Source organism: Drosophila sechellia, chromosome X (assembly GCF_004382195.2).
Source record: "Drosophila sechellia strain sech25 chromosome X, ASM438219v1, whole genome shotgun sequence".
NCBI classification, from domain to species: Eukaryota; Metazoa; Arthropoda; class Insecta; order Diptera; family Drosophilidae; genus Drosophila; species Drosophila sechellia.
In genome coordinates, this window is record NC_045954.1 from 2,359,921 (window position 1) to 2,374,161 (window position 14,241).

Here is a 14,241-nt window from a genome sequence, read left to right on the forward strand (position 1 = left end):
CTTCTCTTACAGTTTTGAATTTGATTGATCGGGAGAGGGCCACTCTATTTTGATATTACAAATAACGGAAGTAGGAACTAATGATTGTTGTGAGCATACTTTTTAAGTTTTATAATGAGTATAATAAATACCTTTATTCTGAAAAATCCTTAATAGAGATGGAGATGATCTATGGAAATGATGATCTATGAATGAAGAACTCCTCCCACAATTAAACACCTTGCAGACTGTTGTTGATTTTCATTTGAATATATCTTCTGCATTTGCTTTTATCCACTCCACTTTTTAATCACTCGTTCACAATAGTTGCATTCTTAGTAATTCATTTATCATTATATGTAGGTATATTATCAATTGGTTTTTTCTTTTTAATTAATAACGTGGTCTTGTGTGTGTGTAGGGCCAATTTGCGATCTCCAACTTTTTTACACTGGGCTGTCAAAAAAAGAGTCTTAGTCATAGGTATAAGCTAGAGACTAAAATTATAATTAAAATGCCTTCACTATTGTGGATTTTGTGGTTGCAGTTGGCTAGTATGCGTTGTTGTTGCTCGAGTTAGTTAGTAAGTTCTTAGGGTTCTAGGCTTTAACTGTATTTTCTGTATTATTTGCATTAGTTGCATTATTTTATCTGTTTCGTTTCACTTCTTGCATGGCGTTTTTGTTAAATAAATGTTTGTGATATTTTCGCATTTTTCCTTGCTACAATCTTTAACTTAGACTTAAGGATCGAAGAAGCAATTGTAGTTGAAGTGTTCGTTTCTCTTTTGTTTTTGTTCTTTATAATATGTGTAAGTGATATAATATTCAATTTTTGTGGATTTCCTTAGGCTTATGCATATGTTGTATATATAAAAATTGTTGTTCGTTTTGTTTCATTTGTTAATGTTTAATTAAAAAGCTAGTTTCGGTTGTTGGTTGTGTCCTCAGACGACTGGCGGTTCGGTTCCTCCCAGTGGATCGTCGTTACTAATAAAATAAAATGAAGAAACGAAAGAAATTTTAAATAAATTAAGGAAATAAAAACTTGTAATTAAGAAATAAATATGAAATCAAATTTGTGTGGTCTAACTTTAATAAATACATTACTTCTAAAAAATGTTAAAATTTGATAAAAGCCTCGCCAAACTGCAATTTCAGACTTTGCCTCAACGCGAAGAAGAACTTTGGTTTTCTTCGTACACTCAATGTCAATGTAAATTTGAATATAACTTCTTACATACATATGTATATTATTTTAAATAATTGGGCAACTACGCATCTCAGCACTACCCATCTTTATAAGAACATCTAGCCAATAAGCATGGATAATACACAGCTATATCAAATAATAACGTAGTCAGCTTTTCGAGATCTGGTAAAAATGAATATAATTTTATAATTGTTTCATATGGTATATACGTATTCCCCCTGCCAAACTGAAACATCTTACTGGTTAAAATAACAATAGAGCTTATAGATGTGGTCACAAAGCTGAAAATATTTTGACTACATTGAGCTACAGCTACCGTATCTCAGGATAGATATATGCACAGATATATGTTTTAAGGGTTTTTCCTATAGGATATGTTTGAACTACCTATCTATGCAAGAGTTTTCTACCTATAGATAACTGATGTTCGGATGTGACCAAATATATAGCTTTAGGGTTGTGTGACCTGAGCTTGGCTTCGAAACGAGTACAATCCAGTTAGAATTGGCTAATGCTAGATATGATCTGTAACAATACCATATGTGTGAACTCCGCATATGTCTGACTTGGTGCTAACTATTTGACTAGAAAAAAAAACTCTTATGGATGTAATATCCTTTATGATAGCTTAATATAGTCGATTATCTATTTTCCTTTATCCGTCTGCCGTTCTAATATACTTTGTATAATATAACATGATATTCTGCAATGATATGGCACGATAATTTCAATGGTAACACTTTCAAATGTATTTGACTATATTGTAAATGGATTAGGATATGCGGCTATGACACTTGTTCCACCTATATTTGGAATGATTAAAGACTTTAAAAAAGTCAGAGATACTCAAACGGTTTTAAATATTTTACTGCAGACACATTTCTACACAGATTCAAATTTAAAACATCATAGGTTGATTTTCATTTTTATTTTTAAAAGTAGAGGGTAAGAGCCTTTTATGGGCTTTAAACAATCTAGTTAAAACAGCTCAAATATTATGTTGCCACATGGACTTGAGAAGTGTCATAGCCGCCCTTCTTTTAGGTTAACAAAAATGGAACAAAATTCCTTTAATGTTTAATTAGGAGTACAGTTGCCATAGTCAACTGATGGCGATTAACTATTTCGCCCCATGATTCGCTGTCATTTCTGTTACAACCCTGGCAATACTAGCTTAGCTTGGAGCGGGCAATAGACACAAGGATATCACCGATAACCGACAACTCAAAAGGAGTATCGATATGGAAAGTGATAGTGGTAGGACCACTCGAGGAGCCTTGTTGGTGAGAAACTCGTTGATTTTGGGACGCGGATATAGGATATGCACCGGTGGTGGTTGATCCAGCTCGTCGAAGAAACTGAGATCCTTGCCAATCACGTGGTGGTCCATAACCACATCAGTGCCGATCTCCTGGTGCACAAGGCTAGAAGGACTCCATAGACTAATCGAAGGCATGGGATTGATAAGTGGCGAAACCTGGAATTTTTTTTCTGGAATTTAGCTTAGATTTGGGATTACTTACGCGGGACAGACGTTGGCATTCACTCCGTTAACGGCAGCAGAACTAAGATTAATTTGGCCCACAGTTTCGCCCTCGACGACCACAATGCAGCCGTTCAAATTGTGCTTGTATCGGAAACCCGTAAACACCTCGAGGTCAGGAGCGCCCCCTGGAAAATGAATGATTGGGTACGATTAATACAAAACTGCTATGCTTCAATGCTTTTTTACATATATCCATGTATATGAGGACACTTACCGACAAAAACATTGCCCGGCAGCTTCATCGACTTTTTGCTGGTGGGTCGGGTTTCGCCCGAATGCAGCATGCGATCGACCTCTAGAATGGCGGTGTTTTCGTCCCGCTTAGCGATCACAATGTGCCGCTCCCCATTGTCTACGCGGATATCACTGTTCCGGATCACCGCCTCCTCGCCATCGAGCCTCATGGAGTACTCCACATAGCCATCCACCACTGCGGCAGCTATGAAGTCCTGTCCGGTGTACTCCTCTCCGGCCTCTTGTCCCCACCAGAACAGCAGACCGTTCGGCTTGTTGGTGGTGAAGACGATGCCCATAGAAGTGTAGGATTGCCACAAAGCAGGTTGGAAGTGGCTTCGATTCAGCTCAACGTACCCATCGCCTCGGAACGAGGCATTGAAGCCCAGTTGGAGGTCTGCAATTAGATTTGAGATGAGGTTTAGATGTCCTTGCTCCCCTTTTGTATTTGACTTACGTTCCTGACAGTGCTTGCCACTGAATCCGAAAGGACAGGAGCATACGGCCACGTCCTCCTGCTCACTGCAGCTTCCTCCGTTTTCACATGGATCGCTGGCGCACGGTGCCATCGCATATGGTTGAAGTTCGTTCTCGTGAACATCTGGAGTTGGAGGCGGAACTGGTGGCTCATTGTCGCTATCCTCGTCGCCTCCAATCATATTAGTCTCCCCACAACTCTGAATATTTGCCGCATCCTTGATGTCCGCTAGGAGATTGACAGGTTTTTGGAAGTTGTATAGCCTGGAGATGCAGCCATCGAAGCCCTTCGTGATGTTCACGTCCCGATTGACCTTGACCGTGGAGCGATCGTAGCCGCCCACATAGAGGTGCGTCTTAAGGGACAAAATTCGATCTGAGCCTGGGGACTTGGCCTTTCGCTCTGGTCCGTCGCCCACCCGTAGGATTCCTTCGCCCAGGCGACGTCTGATCTCAATTCTTGTCCAGCGGTTCAGGGGCAGTGGCTCAGCAGATCGCACTACCACGGGATCCAATCGAGCCGCCGTATTTATTAAGAGCTCCGCGTGACCACCACGCAGTACCAGTGCCAGGTAATCGCCGCTGGGCAGAGTCGATTCTGCAGTATACAAAATCACGGAGTCCTCCAAACTTGCCGGACGTACGGAGAGCGTTATATTGACCTTGGTGACTTTAGGAGTTCTGCGGAAAGTAGAAATGTTCATTATTTAGTTAAGATATAACTTTATTTTTGAGTTATTGATAACTCACCCATAGGCCGCAAAGCTGTTGCTCTTAAAGTTGAGACTGTGCTCATTTAAGATCTCATTATATTGGCATCGATCCCCGGATCGGTTCAGTGGGCACAGGCACTCCATGTCGTTCTCCGTATTCTTGCAGCGTCCGGCGCCACAGACTCCGGGCGTACACTGGGTGCCCTCAATGGCACAATCCCTTCCAGTCCAACCCGGCTGGCAAATGCAGGTGTAGGCCTGCTCGGTCTGGCTCTCCAAGCAGACTCCCTTATTTTGGCAAGGTCCCTGCGCACATGGCCGGCAGTCCGTGATGCCCTCTTTGTACTTCGCCTCACGGATCAGTTCCACGGTGCGTCCTTGCAGAGTTAAGCGACTGATGCAGCCCACGAAGCCAACTTGCTGGCTAACAGCATCGGCGGGCAGGAGCTCCCAGTTGGGCACTCCGCCGATATACAGATCTTCGATCAGATCCAGTTGGGGTATCTGCTGCAGGGTGGGGAAGGCCACCGGATGTTGTTCGTCCACCTGGATGTATCCATCCCTCTTGAAGCGACTCACACGAACCGTGTGCCACTCATTCAGCGCCAGTGGTTCCTCAGCTCGCACCAGCATTGGCTTACCACCAAAGTCAAAGCGGAACTCCGCATAGCGATCCTTGAGCGAAAGTGCGATGTAGTCGCCACTTCCGCGAGTTTGTCCGTTGAACAGTAGGAGACCGTCGCCGTTTTCCGGTCGGAAGGTCAGCTCGAAGTTGAACTTAAACGAAGAGTTTGGCAGCGTGGGGAAGCTCATGTAGCTGCGAGGTTCCTGCCGGAACTGGGGAATGGCCCCAGTCACAACCAGGATATTGGGGAAGTCCGCAGTCTCACCATCGGCGTATTGAGCGGTGCAAATATACGTACCGGCATCGTTTGCCTGCACACTGTCCAGGGACAGTTTCTCCTGAAATGGACAAAGGGTGTTGATTAAGGTTTGTACTATTGCTTTGCATCAGGGACTTACGTTCATTAGACTGCGTCCCGCTTGAAGATGTCCGTATTGGCGAGACCAGCGGTAGGTGGGCTGTCGACTTTCATCGGCCCCGCAGTGCAAATCGGCATTGGCGCCCACCTTGGCGTAAACTATCTTGGAGCTCTTGAGTTCAAGAGGCTGATCCTCGACCTCCAGTTTATAGCTGGTGGTGTACAGATCACCTTCGTCCGTCTTGCACTTGCAGACGTAGTTACCGGCATCGCTTGGCGCCACATTACTGATCACCAGATGATTTCCCACTTGCTGTAAATCAAAGAACGATAACGTTAGGAATAGGAATCAAGCACAAAAAGAAAAGTATTGGCTAATTCGGAGTAGACAGTGATAGGGACAGGAAAGTTAGGAGATAGTATATTCGTACTAACCCTGACATTATTGCTGAGTGGAGCCCCGTCAGAGCGTTCCCACACCACGTCTGTGTAGGTGTCATCGGAGGAGTAGCACTCGACGTCGGTGGATTCACCCGCTCGCAGGTTCGAGGACTGCTCGTCCAGTTTGAGGCTGTAGTCGCGGCTCTTTGCTGGCAACTGCGGCGGCAGGTAGATGGGGCTGTTGGGTGGCGGGGTAGCCGCTGATACCGCCAAACCGTCAACAGGACACCAGATACACACGCACATTGAAAGAAGGCGACAGGTCGACAAGGTGGACAAGGATGGTCGGCGGAACGATCACAATTCAGCGACAATTCACAAGTGCATGGGTGCATGTGTGTGTTCGTGTGTTTATGTGTGTGTATTTGTGTGGGTGGTTTTTCGTGTTTGTGTGGTGGTGAGCGATGGAAATGGGAGTAAGATAGTAAAAAATACACAGAAAGAGAAAACAGTTAGCAAAATTACACGTCTAAATTGGGCGTTCAAACAGAAGGAGAGCGATAGTCATCGAACGATATGTTTGTTCTGCAAAAATTATATAACACGTATTTAAATTCATTTTATAATTTATCGTTCGACTACCATCGCATCTCGGCATTTTTTAGTTGTTTCGTTTTGGAATTTGGTTTCCTAGTTAGACAATACATAGATATACGATATACATTTAGAGAGGCGACAGAGAGGGACTTTGTGGATTGGTGAGGTGAACTACATTTTATGGAGCTACTCTATTATTCAATACTGCTACGGATCGAATCACACAAATACGAATACATGGGGTGTTACATATGGGGTCTTTTAGATTGGTTTTGTACTGGTTTTCGTTCATCATTCATCTGGAGCGTTTTGAATTCTACAGTTCTAATTTGGACTCGGGTTACCACTAAAATCACAGATTTCGATTTTTGGTTTGACAAATACATATACATATAAGGTAGATACGGTTAAGGGTACACTTTACAAAATTTCGAGTACTGAGCTATCGAAGATCATGTGGCTTAGAGTGCGCGCTCATATGTGTGTAGGTGTCTTGTAGACAGTGTCTCGTATTATTTACATAATGTGTATTGTTCTTAAGTCTAGAGTGGGTTAAAGTAGTTAGTAACTCTGTAGCCAGCCGCATGCATATTCACAAACATCCACGGTTAGAACCTGTTATATTGCCAACCCGCACAGCGCTGCAAAAGTATCGATCGATTGGCTATCGCTTATCGTTATTTGTTACATGTTAACCCCATCTAGGTGCGTGTGCTCGACGTTTCTCCATTTTTGGGTCTCGCTTGCTTTCTTTTGGTGCAGTTGGTCGTTCATCGCAGTCGTCTATCGACCGATTAGGATGCCTCCATTTGAGTGCCCATTGCAATCGCTTCAACTCTACGATTTTGTGCACCCGGGAGCATTACGGAATTGGACAGCCAGCGAAAGGAGTGAAGAGATAGTTGGGACTAGGGAGAGTATATTGGGTGGGATCGTATAGAGGTGGAACTGGGGATAGGAGGACTTGGACACAAATAGGTACAGTTCAGTATTAGACAGCGATACCAGGGTAGAAAGTGAGAGAGAAAGCTTTTGCGGTGAGGATAGAGACAAAACTTTGGGACCAACCGAAGCTGCGCTTCCTCAGCTTCCATTCCTTAACGGCCTTCGCCGGGCTCCTCCTTCCTTTCTCTGGGCTCTTCTTCCAGCGCTTAAAGCTCCCCGATCCCGAGTCGGATCCTGATTTGCCGCTTCCCTTGCCGCCGATGCAGTTGAACTCGTCAGAGTGATCCGTACAGTCGTAAATCCCATCGCACACCATGTTGGCTCTGACGCAAGTGTGCGGATGCGAAACGCACTTGAAGTCGTTGGGTTGGCAGACGTACGAGATGGCTGGAGCCCGAGTGGTGGTTGGTCCGGAAATGATAGGTTTCGCGGGCGAGAGTTTGCTGCTCTTGAAGTCTGTGGCGTTTTTTTTTTAGATCGTAATTTTGCGGTTCGAAATTTTCGGTAATTTTTTTTTTCGGTATTTTTTTTTTTTTTTTTTTGAAAGGGCACAAAGTAAAACATTAGCAAGAGTTTACAGCCTTCGCAGCACCAAAGCCCTTGGTTAGTATTGGTCCCTAAACCCTATATAGGTATAGAACTGAAAGCCCGAGGGTCTTATGTATGTAACTAGGGTATGCTGTAGTTTGGACGATGTAATGTTACTAATAATCGGGGATCCACACATGCTGGAACGGTTGCGATGGTGCTGTACTAATCGAACCGAAACTCGTGGGACAATGTGCATTAGTGGGCGTGGTGGTGGGCTGGGGGAGTTTCATTAAAGCAACTTCTTACAGGTTTTTGGTATTATTTTTGATTCTTTTTTTTATAAAACTTATTTTGATCTAGGGTTAGGCAGTACATAATACAGATATAAAGATCATTAGGATAATAATACAAAACAAATGCAAAATAAACGAAAATAAAAGGTCAAACAAAATCAAGGGAACTCAATAAAATACAAAAAATATAGAAATCGTATAATGGAGGATCGCTGCGATTAGATTTGGTTAGGCGGCAGTGGCTGTAACACACCTGCACAAATATACAGAACCATGCAGGGCGTGTCCTTCAGGGAGACACCGCCCTTGAACCGATTGTAAGGATACTGGGGAGCTCCTGGGCAGTTGTAGTCGCGTCGTTCGTTCGATTGATTGCAGTTGCATGCCATACCATTACATTTGTTTGTGTTTTGTGTGTTTTTCGGGTTTTTTGTTTTTTCGTTTTTTTTTTTTTTTATCAATATTTCGACATGGGAACAGCAAAAGCGCACACAGTGTACCATATCATATATAGCATTTACCAATTAAACAGTTTAAGTCAAGTCAAATCAAAGGGTAATTAAAAATATTTCAACAAGCGCACATGTAAGAAAGTGGAAGAGAGAGAGAGAAGAGCGTGAGAGAGGAAGAAATAAATATCAAATTATCAAATTAATTAATGTGTTCCATTTGCATAAAAAAAGTAGGTGGAACTGTAAAACCTACGACTCAACGGATTCTTTGAACTGATTCATTTGCATCTGATTGTTTGACTGATTTTGACTGATTCAGGACCAAAAAGTTTAAGCTACATTTATTATTTACAATTTAATTGGTGCTGGATTCCTTCGTTATTGTTTTTTCCTTGTGCTTTCGGTGCGAATTCAGTGAAGTTGTAGAAACTCCAGAATGGAGTGGTGGAAATGGCAGTGGATTGTGTGCAGTGCTTAAATTATAGATAATTAGCTTGTCGTTGATTTACACTTATTAATTCACAAAAACACAAACAAACAGTTGACAACCAATAACCACGGTAAATAAGATAAAATCCTAATATAGTTAGCTTAACTTTTAATGGGGCCGATATAGACAAACAACACCAAGGGGGTCAGTAGCGATAAAGAGAGAGGAGCCAACACCAGAATGGTTTTTTTTTTGTTTTTTATATGTTAATAAAAACGCAACGAAAAATGGCCATAATCGGTCAACCGATGATCTAAATACCCGTGCAGATCCACAAGTATGGTACCATTTAATTTTAATTGGAATTTTCAAAAAATTTGTAAGACCATGTACAGAGTTTGCTCTTCCAATTTGCTCGGACAAATGAAAGAAATTAATAAATATAACAATTTTATGCTCGACAAATGGACTCTGCAAGAGCTTGGAATGTAAATAAAAAGAATATGTTACAATTTGCTTTACACATTTCGCTGTGCAAGTTTTTAATGTTAATAATATGTTTATTTCTCACTTTAAGTGGGCTTTACTTAAATGTATCGTATTAGAAATGTTTTTGGCAGCCACATATATATATTGGCAGTATATATATTATATATGTATATATATGTGTGCGTGTGGTGTATAATTTCGAATGTTCAGAGCTTAGTTTGCTAGAATTTCAATTGGTTAAAAAAATAATGGAACAACATTCGGAAAATCTTCGGATTCGGACATTGTTTGCATGCATGGACTTGGTACTAAAAATTACTACATGATAGGTAGTGTCCCCTTCGTTTTTCACTCCGCCACCAAAGTTCGTTCAATGATTTCGATATCTTTTGCTGGTCATTTGTTATATACATAGTGTGTTGTTCGTAGGACCCTGGAACCGCTGCCTATGGTGCTGGACATATATATATACATAAAGATATTGCTCGATTTTAGTTGTTGGGGGGGACTGACAATTTCCGTTTGCATATATACAGAGTGTTTATCTGACATCGACTGCGTGCCATTATCTTAGGGTCGATTTTGAGTTTAGGCTAACAGATACGAGTACATTGATGTGTTTATATATATAGGAGTATTATATCTATATATATATGTGTGTATATATGTATATATGTATCATTCAATTGAGTGGGGAATTAGTAAAATCAGCGAACGATCAAACCTGCTTAACAAAGCCTAATCCTTGAAAATTCTTCCTTTTCTTATACATTTAAGCATTATTACTCTTTTCACAGTTTCTTAATTATTTAGTTTGGTTTGGTTTTCGGGCTGGCCTAACAAGCTTTTGTTCAAAATTGATTTTCTTTGGAGTAAGCCCATTTTTGAATGGGTCTTTCTTTTCTTTTCTTTCTTTTCAGGGGCGAAATGGAAGTAAGGTTGCTTGTCGGACTCGACATCTTCTGACTGCGGACCGGCGGACCCGACTCCACCTCTAAGCCGGAGTCGGAGATTCCGGGGCCTCAGAAAACCTAACGCGTGGCGATTACTCACTTAGTACTTGCAAGTCGATGGACACTTCGGGCAGTATCTGCCAAGGGTCCTCGACGTACGAGTTGCAGATGTAGCGACCCGCATCCTCGGGTCGCAAATTGGTCAGCTCCAGGACCTGGCTATCCGTACGGGGGTTGTTCGTCAGGCGTCTTCTGTCGTCGCGGAACCAGTTGAACTGTAACGGACATGAAAACGTTAATCCATTACTACATTCATATTCTCAAGAGAACGGAAGTTCTTGATGTTTTGCTATTGATATTCAAGGGATTTTCGGTGGCAGGAGGGCACTCACCACAACATTGCCTTGAGCCTTTACGCCATATTGATCGGTCACACTGCATCGCAGTTGGATGTTTTCGCCCTCGCGGTGCCGTTGCAACTGGGACTGAGGAACCTGATGGAAGTCGGCGGGCTTCTTCACCGCCACTCTTGCGATCTGCGATCGGTTTCCATATTGGTTGAAGGCAGAGCAGCGGTATTCACCGGCAGCCGCCTGTGTGATGGACACGAAGCGCAGGACGCTGCCCACAATGCGAACCGAACTGGAGTGGAGTCAGATGGGTGGCAAGAGGTAAGAGGTAAGAGGTTAGTAGTATCAGGTATCATCAAACACACCAACACTATGTGTTGGTATTTCCCCTACCTGGGCAGTGGTCGATTGTTGTCGGTACTCCAATGGACGTCCTCCGGATTCACGTTTTCCACTTGACAGTGCACATCCAAGTTCTGACCCACATCCACGGTCAGCGGGATATTCGGGTAGAACCTGATTCGGGGCAGGGGCAGAAGGACCAGCTCTTTAACGAAATAGGCCTTAACGTTGCCATCGCTACCGATTCCATTGCAGCGGTACTGGCCCAGATTTTGCTGTTCCACGCGCACAATCTCCAGCCTGTTTCTAATCCTGTAGGCATTTCGGGGCAGTGGTGCTCCGTCGACGCGTTCCCAGCTCGTGTTCAGGGTTTGGAACACGTCACAGGTCAGGGTCACATTGTCGCCAAAGTCGGTGGCCAGGAGTTGGTTGCTGCCCGGCTGTTGGATGCCAGGGTGTTGTGGTTGTGCCGGATTTTGGATTATGGGATCCCGGTCGGAATCATCATCAACTGTAAAATGCATTTCAAGATTGGCGTTAAATTCTATTCATGCAGGAATTAACAACGATGAAAACCATTTCTATATAAGCTTACTTGCACAGTACATTTTTCATTTACATCCCAACATACCTCCTCCGATATCTCCGCGCCGTTCCTTGACCTCCACGCGAACGTAAGCTTCATCGCTACCCGCCTCATTTTTGCCATGGCAGGTGTATATGCCTGCATCCGCCTTGGTCACTCGATAGATTTTCAGGATCGCTTCATTGCTCGGGGGGCTGTAGAGATCTCGTTTCAAGTCCATTTCATTAACCCATTCGACTTCCGGGCTTGGGACGCCGCTGCCCACGCAGGTCAGTGAGAGTTCATCGCCCTCCGTGAGCCTAATATCCCTGTTGTCGGGCAATATCTGGACGAGAGTTGGCTCCTGGACGGTAATGGTGGCAACGCCGGTCGCCTCGCCAACTATGTTCTTTGCGCGACACTCGTAGTCGCCGCTGTCCTCGAGCTGGATATCGTCGATCCTGCAGAGAATTATTAAGTATATATAAAGCAATTAAAGCTTTAGGAGAGTCCGAACGTTGTACTACTTACATCATGTAGCCGGGTGACTGGCTCTTGTGACGCGGCGACAGCGGTTGGTCGTCCACACGAACCCATTCGATGGTCGGATCGGGAATTCCCTCTACCCTGCAGTAGAGGGATGCCTGAGCGCCAACCGAAAATGTTTGCAGGGGCGCCGATACAATCTTTACACTCGGCCGCTCCCGGGCTGCAAGCAAGTAAACCACAGTGGTGGCACCAATTAGTATTAGGATCAGACTGTGCGGACCTGTCTTATTACCAACTCCACTCTTGTGCACTTGCATGGCGAAGTTTTGGGTTTAAATTAGATCAAGGATCGGGTGGGATTGGGTTGGGTTAGGGCACAGGGTGATGCAAATTAAAATTCAAAGAAGGGGGCAAGGTAATCAGTGTTTGTGATGGAAGAGAGACAACAGTACGAAATAGAGCAAAGGCATCGTTAGTGGGTTACCTTTTTTTCTGTCTTTTGTGTATTTGTTTGTCAGAATGAAAGAGTAAAGAGAAGATGCGGTCAAAGGAGTCTTCATCGCCGACTTGTTGCTAACCCCATTGCACTTATTGTTACAAAAGCACAAGCCCAAGCTCACCCGCTCTTTAACCGCAGCTTATATAGACTCTATGTAGTACATAAAGGGTCATGGACTGCTGAAAACTTACGTTCAATGTCGATACTTACTTTACTGTATCGTATTAGAAATGTTTTTGGCAGCCACTTAGGTAAGCTTAAGATTTATCAAGTTGTAAGAATGTTCGTATATATATTATATATGTATATATATGTGTGCGTGTGGTGTATAATTTCGATTGTTCAGAGCTTAGTTTGCTAGAATTTCAATTGGTTAAAAAAATAATGGAACAACATTCGGAAAATCTTCGGATTCGGACATTGTTTGCATGCATGGACTTGGTACTAAAAATTACTACATGATAGGTAGTGTCCCCTTCGTTTTTCACTCCGCCACCAAAGTTCGTTCAATGATTTCGATATCTTTTGCTGGTCATTTGTTATATACATAGTGTGTTGTTCGTAGGACCCTGGAACCGCTGCCTATGGTGCTGGACATATATATATACATAAAGATATTGCTCGATTTTAGTTGTTGGGGGGGACTGACAATTTCCGTTTGCATATATACAGAGTGTTTATCTGACATCGACTGCGTGCCATTATCTTAGGGTCGATTTTGAGTTTAGGCTAACAGATACGAGTACATTGATGTGTTTATATATATAGGAGTATTATATCTATATATATATGTGTGTATATATGTATATATGTATCATTCAATTGAGTGGGGAATTAGTAAAATCAGCGAACGATCAAACCTGCTTAACAAAGCCTAATCCTTGAAAATTCTTCCTTTTCTTATACATTTAAGCATTATTACTCTTTTCACAGTTTCTTAATTATTTAGTTTGGTTTGGTTTTCGGGCTGGCCTAACAAGCTTTTGTTCAAAATTGATTTTCTTTGGAGTAAGCCCATTTTTGAATGGGTCTTTCTTTTCTTTTCTTTCTTTTCAGGGGCGAAATGGAAGTAAGGTTGCTTGTCGGACTCGACATCTTCTGACTGCGGACCGGCGGACCCGACTCCACCTCTAAGCCGGAGTCGGAGATTCCGGGGCCTCAGAAAACCTAACGCGTGGCGATTACTCACTTAGTACTTGCAAGTCGATGGACACTTCGGGCAGTATCTGCCAAGGGTCCTCGACGTACGAGTTGCAGATGTAGCGACCCGCATCCTCGGGTCGCAAATTGGTCAGCTCCAGGACCTGGCTATCCGTACGGGGGTTGTTCGTCAGGCGTCTTCTGTCGTCGCGGAACCAGTTGAACTGTAACGGACATGAAAACGTTAATCCATTACTACATTCATATTCTCAAGAGAACGGAAGTTCTTGATGTTTTGCTATTGATATTCAAGGGATTTTCGGTGGCAGGAGGGCACTCACCACAACATTGCCTTGAGCCTTTACGCCATATTGATCGGTCACACTGCATCGCAGTTGGATGTTTTCGCCCTCGCGGTGCCGTTGCAACTGGGACTGAGGAACCTGATGGAAGTCGGCGGGCTTCTTCACCGCCACTCTTGCGATCTGCGATCGGTTTCCATATTGGTTGAAGGCAGAGCAGCGGTATTCACCGGCAGCCGCCTGTGTGATGGACACGAAGCGCAGGACGCTGCCCACAATGCGAACCGAACTGGAGTGGAGTCAGATGGGTGGCAAGAGGTAAGAGGTAAGAGGTTAGTA

At 43.5% G+C, this 14,241-nt stretch overlaps 1 protein-coding gene across 11 annotated transcripts in view; it reads right to left on the minus strand.

Moving 5' to 3' along the window:
* Positions 1–225: 225 nt before the first annotated feature.
* The window catches only part of LOC6616156 (basement membrane-specific heparan sulfate proteoglycan core protein), a 76,109-nt gene continuing 62,093 nt past the window's right edge, over positions 226–14,241 (minus strand). For 9 of the 11 annotated variants that reach the window (XM_032724154.1, XM_032724150.1, XM_032724149.1 and 6 more), the window contains 9 exons: positions 13,942–14,191; positions 13,650–13,824; positions 5,580–5,785; positions 5,185–5,457; positions 4,199–5,124; positions 3,429–4,129; positions 2,952–3,368; positions 2,715–2,862; positions 226–968 (listed from right to left, as the gene is read on the minus strand). In XM_032724154.1, coding sequence (XP_032580045.1) covers positions 926–968; positions 2,715–2,862; positions 2,952–3,368; positions 3,429–4,129; positions 4,199–5,124; positions 5,185–5,457; positions 5,580–5,785; positions 13,650–13,824; positions 13,942–14,191 — 3,139 coding nt within the window. In that variant the 3' untranslated portion in view covers positions 226–925. Of the gene's footprint in view, positions 969–2,714; positions 2,863–2,951; positions 3,369–3,428; positions 4,130–4,198; positions 5,125–5,184; positions 5,458–5,579; positions 5,786–7,190; positions 7,524–8,144; positions 8,229–10,315; positions 10,491–10,607; positions 10,858–10,958; positions 11,419–11,538; positions 11,934–12,003; positions 12,182–13,649; positions 13,825–13,941; positions 14,192–14,241 lie in introns of all 11 variants that reach the window. The other 2 variants (XM_032724144.1, XM_032724145.1) reach the window with 1 other exon arrangement.